The sequence below is a fragment of the Microtus ochrogaster genome, unplaced genomic scaffold (genome assembly GCF_000317375.1).
Source record: "Microtus ochrogaster isolate Prairie Vole_2 unplaced genomic scaffold, MicOch1.0 UNK39, whole genome shotgun sequence".
NCBI lineage: Eukaryota > Metazoa > Chordata > Mammalia > Rodentia > Cricetidae > Microtus > Microtus ochrogaster.
In genome coordinates, this window is record NW_004949137.1 from 3,562,624 (window position 1) to 3,571,318 (window position 8,695).

General features: G+C 45.7%; 1 protein-coding gene across 1 annotated transcript in view; it reads right to left on the reverse strand.

Annotated features, from left to right (window-relative positions):
• Positions 1-2,616: 2,616 nt before the first annotated feature.
• Positions 2,617-8,695, reverse strand: part of LOC102000399 (telomerase reverse transcriptase-like) — a 13,719-nt gene continuing 7,640 nt past the window's right edge. Inside the window, exons 5-9 of the mRNA XM_026790051.1 lie at positions 5,370-5,523; positions 4,769-4,830; positions 3,543-3,667; positions 3,225-3,362; positions 2,617-2,720 (exon numbers count right to left, since the gene is read on the reverse strand). Coding sequence (XP_026645852.1) covers positions 2,617-2,720; positions 3,225-3,362; positions 3,543-3,667; positions 4,769-4,830; positions 5,370-5,523 — 583 coding nt within the window. The remainder of the gene's footprint in view (positions 2,721-3,224; positions 3,363-3,542; positions 3,668-4,768; positions 4,831-5,369; positions 5,524-8,695) is intronic.

Sequence of the window (8,695 nt, forward strand, 5' to 3'; positions counted from 1 at the left end):
CTGAGTCGTTTTTACATCTCCCTTGCCAGCATAGCACTTAAGTGGTGCGAACCAGAACGCAAGCAGTTGCCGAAAGCTGCAATCCCTCGAGGTGACTCTGTCATGTGGAGGCATACACGGCTTCCAGATTGCTCTTCTCTACCCCTGGATTCTAGGTTTTTGGTTCCGTCTATACAATTGATTTAATTACATTTACTTTTTTGAGCAGCTCTCATTTCCCAGTTTTTAACAACTACTAAGGCAGACACTGAAACAGGACCCTATTTTTCGTCACCTTTGCAGTGGTTCTAGTCACAACTTGGCAACACCTCCACCTGCTGGATAATAGGTAATATGGCAGTTTTCATTTCCAACGCAAATTTTACTGCTTTGTTTACTAATACAATGGATTATATCATGAGAGGTTTATATGATTATGGGGATACCTTAATTTACTGGTTACTAGGTTTCAGTTTTCTTTTCCATATTCTATCATTAAGGAAGAATATGGCACTCCTAAGAATTATCCAATCTTTACGGACTAATAATGAATGACTAGTTGACAGGATTAACATTATTGAAAATGAGAGGTTATCTGAACAAGCGGATACTATGATAGACAAAATTGACTCCATATCCAAGGGCACTACGAGGTTACCTGAAAGGGTTCAGGCTGTTGAATTTGATGTTCAGACATTATCACAAAGTTTTGATAAGGTAACAGACAGAATGTACCTCCAAGATGGGAATCTACATGATATACAAGAAAAGTTTAAGGAGGACATGTTATCTTTGAAGGAAAAAATTAAATCCTTGGAATCACAGGTACAGAATGGGGACCAAAACATTGATACCTTAGTGAAATCACTAGAAACTTATGCAGGTCAGGAGATTCAGGATTTAAGAGAGACAATGATAAAAAGATTTGAAAAGATTGAAGAAATTATTGGAGCTACTGAACAAAGTAAGGAGGCACAAGGACAGGATACAATGCTACCACCAGCTATTAGAACTGGCTTACCCAGGGTTTTAGCAACATACCCTGTACTTTATTCTGACAAAGCGTTAACTTCTAAAGGCTCAAAGGGAGTCAAAGAAGCTAGATGGACGCCAATAGGAATGAATGATCTAAAAGAAATTAAGCACACTATTGTTAATTATGGCTTGCACTCTGTATTTGTTAAGGAAATGATAAGGACTTGGGCTTCTAATGTCAGAGCTACCCCCCATGATTTCCATCAGTTAGTGTCTGCAGTTTTAGATGATGGACATTCCTTGATGTCTGGAATTTATTTCAGAGAAGAATACAAATATATGGAACAGCAAGGAAGAGAAAAAGGTGTGGAGGTTTCCCAAGATCAAATTCTTGGTGTAGGAGCATATGCTGACCCACAGGTCCAAGCTCTTTATGACAAAGAAGTATTGTCATTATGTCACAAGGCAGCCTTAAATGCTTGAAATAGAATACAAGATCCAGAGAAAAGGGTCAAATCATTTACCAGAATTAGGCAGGGACAGAGAGAACACTTTATTGACTTTTGCAAAGATTAATTAAGGCTCTAGACATAGGGGTAATAGACTCAGAAGCTAGACAAATACTTCTTGAATCTCTAGCTTTTGAAAATGCAAATATAGATTGCAAAATGATAATTGGGCCTTTAAGGTCTAGATCAGCACCTATGACTTGAAAAACATACAATAAAATAAAAATAAAAGACCCCTACCATCTCCCAGTTAGATCAATATGTAACTACTGCTCCAATTATAAACAACAACAACAAAACCCCTGCTTATATAAGTTGCCTTGGTCATGGTGTTTTATCACAGCAATAGAAAAGTAACTAAACATGCAGTCACTTGAATTTGGAATATATTTAGGCTGCAATTTAGTTTACTGGCTCAAAGTCTTGTCTTCTTCTCTGAGACACTCTGACCCCATTGGGAAAGGCTTCATGGTTAGATATAAAAAGACATCAGGTCCAGCACCTCACATCTGTCCACATCCTTCCAGTGTGCCCATGCACCTTCTACCTCCTTTTGGTGTTGGTAGCTAGGGGATCCATGCCACTAAAAAGGGTGGGATCTGCTTCCTGGAGGGCATCAGGAAGGAAATCAAGTCCACCAGAGAAACAAGGACAAACTCCCATACTACCATCATGACACAGATCTTTGGGAGGGCAACCTAGCCTCATAACAGTAATGTGGGACTCCCCTCTGTATGCTGCGAATATCATTGGTTAATAAAAAACTGTCTTGGGCCTGCACAGGGAATAGAGGTAGGTGGGGAAAACTAAACTGAATGCTGGGAGAAAGAAAGGCAGAGTGAGAGAGAGCTTCATGTAACCCTGCTGGAGACAGATGCTGGAACTTTAGCCGGTAAGCCACAGCCACATGGCCATACACAGATTAATAGAAATGGGTTAAATTAATATGTAAGAGTTAGCCAATAAGAAGCTAGAGCTAATGGACCAAGCAGCAATTTAAATAATACAGTTTCTGTGTGATTATTTAGGGGCTAAGTGGCCCGGAACCAACAAGTGACTCTCCTCCTACACAACAGGCCAGTCCCTCTTGTGATGTGAATCCATGAGAGGAGAGGCTAAAATGCCCATGTTCATCCAGCTGAAGGAAGCAGGCTTAGTCCAAAATGGTCTCAAAGTCTGTGCTTAGGGCTGGGTCAGCTGCAGCCCTGAGGCTAGCCATTGTCGCCGCAGGGAGCTTCCGGCACAGTTGTTTCTGGGCTGCAACAGAGGATGTGTTTGAATTTCATTCCAAAGAGGTGAGGTAGTCCCTTAGCCTACCTGGGTAAAGTCCTGGCCACGTGTCCCACCCAGATACACACCACCACCACTACACTGGGCAAACAAGGACTGCAAGAGTGGTAGTATGGAAACAGATGCACCACAGAAACCTCAGCATCCCTCCCTGCATCTAGAAAGCAGCAGAGCAGAGGAGGGGGTGAGGGGACCAGGTAGGGAACAGAAGGTTCCTGAGAGTGAAACATGTCATCCCATGGGCATCTAGGGGGGTAAGAGGCAGAGTCTGAACAGAGGGAGCAGGCAGGCAGAAGTAGGAAGATGTGGTCTAGAAGCCCAGCTTCTCTCTCCCCACCCCCAGGGCTGCTCCAGTAGGCTCCTCCCCTGGCAAATGGAGATGGGCTTGGAATCTACAGTCTGCCTTTGGATTCAACTAGGCCCTCGGTGTTCAAGGGTAGATTTGGGGGTCATTTGGAGGAGCTCACTTACTAGCCATGAGAGGTCCCAGGAGACACCTGTAGACAGCAGAATGACCAGTCAGCTTGATCAGGAAGGCTTGGTAGCAGAGCCAATGTGCAGCTTCAAGAGGAAATAAGCCAGAGGCTCCGTTGGCCCCTAGTGTCACTCCTGGGGGAGCAGACGGAGGGTGAAGAACCATGGGCCACAGACCCTCATGCCCTCCAACAGGCTCTCCACACCCTTTTGACCTGCTAGACCTAGGAACAATGATCAGCAGCACTAGCACCTGAGTGAGGGCAGGATATCCAGCCCCTGCACAAGAATTCTGGCCCTGGTCTATCCATGCACCTGTGTTCTTGACCTTCAGGACAGAGTAGCAGCAGGATACTGTGCTGGTGATCATGCCCAGAAAGAATACAGGGTTCTTCCTAACATGCTGGTCAAAGGGAAGCTGAAGCACACATGCATGGAAACTGGGCAGGAGCCACAATGGCAGGGAAGGGCCCTTGGTGAGTATGTACATGTGTGTACACATGAATGAGCTCTTGTCTGTGCATACCTGTGAACTGCACATACACATTTATGTGCAACATATCCACAGAACCATGTAAAAATGAACTACATGTGAACACTCAGCATGTGTGTGTGCACATGTCTTCATACAGGTATACCGTCATATAACTAGTCTCTTCCCAGGTGCCTCATGCATGTCACCTCACATCACAGGAAGGGTAAATTGCTTGACTTTGAAATTGTGCTGTGTTCCACAGCACAAGCTTTTTCCTACACTCAGCTCCGGTGACCCGGGAGGTTACTTAGGAGGAGGCCAGACCCACAGTGGCATAAATCTGGCCTGTGGTTGGTGTGGCCATCTGTCAACTCCAGGCAGAACTCTGGCCTCTGCTACAACCAATGTAGCAGCCCTCCTTTCATGAGTCACAGGAAGCCAATCCCACCTGTACAGGAGACTTCAGAAGAAAGCTGTGGTCAGGTAGAGGATGCCATGTGGTCTGGCCTAACAAACCTGACTTAGGTGAGGACATTTCACTACTTGAAACCTGGGAATGGATCCCACTGATCGGCCACCAGTCCCTGGTCTCAGGACCAACCAAGGACAAGAAGAACAAGCCATGACTGCTTTAGGCTATGTTCTTGTCATGCCTTCTGGATGCAAGGCTGGGGAGACTCAGCAATAGATCTGATTCTCTGGTTTCTGGAGCTCTGGATCCCCCTGCTTCTCTTTCCCATCCCATGCCTTCTGGGGTGTTTTCTTGGGGGGCTCTTTACCCCAGCTTCCCTTCCTGTTTCAAGCCTGTCAGCCACAGGCTCTGATCAGCACCTAAGGTCACATAGGCTTCCGGTACAGGGAGACCAGAAGAGGTTCTCATCTGACAGATACAGAGCTGTGTAGAGACTCGATTGAACGCTGTTTTTTCCTGACCCCACGTTAGTATGCCACCCAATCCGGGAACAACTAGCCAGCTCTAACTTAAGCTTGAAAGCCCCAGCAGATAGCATGGCTGGCATTTCTGGTCTGTGGCTCCCTCTAGTGGTGGCACAGATCCATGACTCACCTGTAGGCCTGCAGCAGGAAGATCTTGTAAACATTGATGCAGATGGTCTGCAGGCTGTTCACCTGGAGTCCCAAGGGAAAGAGAAACGTGAGCAACGTCTCTCAGATCACAAATGAACACTTCTTGTGTGAGGAACCCAGGAAATCCAGCCAGGGGAGGAAGCAGGAGGGAGCAGGGGCCAAAGCCTACCACAGCAGCCCCTCCCAAACAGAGAACTCAGCAGCAATGGCCTGAGAGTCTGAGGTCAAGGCCAGGATCCAAAAAATCCTCTCTCTGTGTGTGTACTGATGGTAGTATTGTCAAGTGATAGAGATGAGCAGAGTAGATGCTCAGGGGACATACAGATGTCCACATGCTCTTCACACACACACACAGGCATGCACACACACATGCACATATGCGCACACACATATGCGCGAGCACGCACAAACATGCACGCATGCACGCACGCACACGCATATACACACACAGACACACGCAACACACACATTCACGCGTGCACACACACACATACCATACACACACAGTTGCCCTCGACACACATACACCTCTCCCTGCACGTGCCCCCACACAAAGAACAGGACCTGCACAAGGGTTCCACAGATGATGTGGCTGCCCATCTGCTTATCTGCAAGTCTAGAAACAGACTGTGACACTTCAGCCTCAAAATAGCTAAGAGCTTGTGCCGCGTGTTCCTCCCGGCCTTGAAGGTGCGCTGGAAGGTGAGGCTGGCCTTAACTGAGGTCCGGGTGTAACTGCAGTACAAAGATAACCTGCCTGTGTGATTCCCACATCAGGCCCTCTTCTGAGAGACCAGCACCGATGCCCTTCCACCCCCTGTCCCTCTCTGCTACACACTGAGGGCTGAGACAGGGATGGCCTTCACACAGGGAACACATTCCAGCTCTTGGGACATGCTCACAGCACCACATGAAGCCTTGGACAACCAAACCCAGCCAGGTATAGTGAACAACATCCGTTTTATCCAAGCTTAGCATCACCAGACATCTTTGCCCATGAGTGGCAAATAAGAGCCATCAAAACCCACAGTTTAGAAGCAAACATAAATCATACAGGAAATCACAAAGCCCTGTGCTTCTTTAAGTTGCTCAGTCTGACAGAGCACCTTCCCAGTACAGGACTGTGAAGGAAGCAGAACACTCCCTTCAGCCAGACCTTGGTGGCAGCAAACAGTAAGGAAATACCTACGATAGTGTCAAACCACTTGCAGACTGCAGGATGCTTCTCGGCCACCTTTGAAAATAAAATTACAAGATGGCGCATATAGGACAGAAGGCAAGGGTGGTTCCTTCTTGCCATCCAAAGACCGTGCGTTGTTCTCAGAGATGTATCCTGGTAACAGGCACGGTTACCTCTGTTAAGCTTCTTTAAAAGCCTTTTGTTTTTACGCATTTGAGTATATGCCTGTTCATGAAGATGGAAGCCAGAGGAAGGGGTATCCTGCTCTTCCAAACTCTACACCATTCCCTTGAAACAAGATCTCTCACTGAATCTGGAGCTGGGCTGGCAACCAGCAAGCCACTGTGACCAGCTTTCCCCATCTGCACCTACAGTGTTGGGGATACAGGTGCCTGTAACTACCATGGCTTTTTATGTGGGTTTTGGGGTTCTGAGCTCAGATCCTCATTCTTAGACAGCAGGTACTCTTAACCCAAGTTACCTCCCAAGTCCTACTCATACCTTCTATACGTAGCACAATTAATAAAGAACCCAGAAACAGAAACTGGGGCTCAACCTGAAGATCAGAAAAGCAAAACAGGGGGGCTGGAGAGATGGCTCAGTGGTTAAGAGCACTGACTACTCTTCCAGAGGGCTTGAGTTCAATTCCCAGCAACCACATGGTGGCTCACAACCATCTGTAATGAGATCTAGTGCCCTCTTCTGGCCTACAGGTAGGATACTGTATAAATAAATAAATAAATAAATCTTTGATAATAAAAAAAAAGAAATGAAAAGCAAAACAGCCAGTCAATGGCTTTTATCTCTACCTCAGTCTGAAATGGCGATCCTGCCTCCAGGAAACTCAGAATGAGTCTATGTATGAGAGTTGTCTCCTCCTGTCTTATATTCCTCGCTAGTGTTGGGATTAAAGGCGTGCACCACTATCGCTTGGCTTCTATGGCAAACTAGTGCAGCTACTGGGATTAAAGGTGTGTGTCACCACTGCCTGCTCTGTGAGGCTAGTCAGTATGACTGTTTTATTCTCTGAACTTCAGGCAAGTTTTATTTATTAAAATACAAATGAAATATTGCTACATCTATAGAGACTTTTGAACACTTTGATGTTGAGATGGGGTTTCTGTCATTAAATACTGTTTGAAAATGTGGTATCTACAGCAGAAGAAGGCTGCTGCTTATGTTCTGAAGCATCTTCTGTCCACTGCTTTGGTCAAAGGGCAAGACAAACCAGCTTCATCATCGTAAAGGTTCAAGTCAAATCTTTGGTAGTCTCCGATTTTTTTTTTCAAGATAGACACAAAGATGTAGAATTACTAGGGAAAATGAATGCATGTTCTAAAGACCACAGTACCATTGAGTGCCACTTTCTGGAGCTGCTGCCTTAGACTGAATGAATCAAAGCATGTGTGAATATGTGTAGAGTCTGAGCACACACTAAATCACATTATGAGAGCTTAAGCAGCATAGACTTGATGTGGGAGTGTCATATATCAATCTGTTGATTTCATTGGTTAAGCAATAAAGAAACTGATTGGTACTCATAGGTTAAAACATAGGTGGGAGGAGTAAACAGAACAGAATGCTGGGAGGAAGAGGAAGTGAGCTCAGACTCGACAGCTCTGCTCTCTGGAGCAGAGATGCCATGCTCCGGCTCCTGGGCAGACATGTGATGAAGCTCCGACCCAGGATGGATGTAGGCTAGAATCTCCCTGGTAAGCCACCTTGTGGGCTACACAGATTATGAGAAATGGGCTAGTCCAGGTGTGAGAGTTCGCCAAGAAGAGGCTAGATATAATGGGCCAAGCAGTGTTTAAAAGAATACAGTTTGTGTGTTGTTATTTCAGGGCATAAGCTAGCCAGGTGGCTGGGGTGCTGGGGACGCAGCCCCTGCCACTCTTATTACTACAGAATGGCACCCAGACGTGTGGACAACTGTATCCACATAAAGCCTGAGACAGCTTGGGAAGTAATTCTAGAACAAAATGAAAGTGTTGCGCCTGGTTTCTTGATAGCAGCGATTTCTCGGGACTGCTCTGCTTGTTAGAAGCAAGTAAGTGCTCTCATCTAAGAGAGGCTTCCTGACTCAACTTCAGCTGCAAAACCCTGTAGATCTTAAGAGGTCCTGCCACGAAACTCTTAAACAGTGTTGAGGAAAAGCTGAATGCATGCTTTTCGGTTTTCAGCCGTAGCATGAAAAAAGCTGTGCCATTTAAAAATGCTGGCTTTCCAGGCCATCCTGCCATGGCAAACTCTGACTGTTTGAGGCAGGAGGGCCAACTACAGAGAGAGGACTTGTGTGTTGTCTGTGGACATAATGCAACTTACTTGCTGACAGGAACCTTGAAATGCCATAGAGTTGTGGCAGTAAACATGGCTACAGCTAGTACCTCAACCATGAGGCTGGAAAGCTAAGGAATGGACTGGATCTAGCTGGCAATGCCACAGCTTTAGTCCTACTGATATTGCTTGGTAAATTAAAGACTCATGTGTTCATAAAAGAGAGATATATAGTAAAGAGAGATTCAAAGATAAAGAAAATTTCTAAATGGTTTACAGTGTGTTAAAAATATATGCAAGCTAAAAGTTAAAAGTTCTTAAAAGTGAAAATAAGGAAGAAAGAGAGTAGTTGGGTGTGGTAGTACACACCTTTAATCCCAACACTTGGGAGGCAGAGGGAGATTGACCTCTGTGACTTCAAGTTGTGGTAGCACATGCCTTTAATCCCAG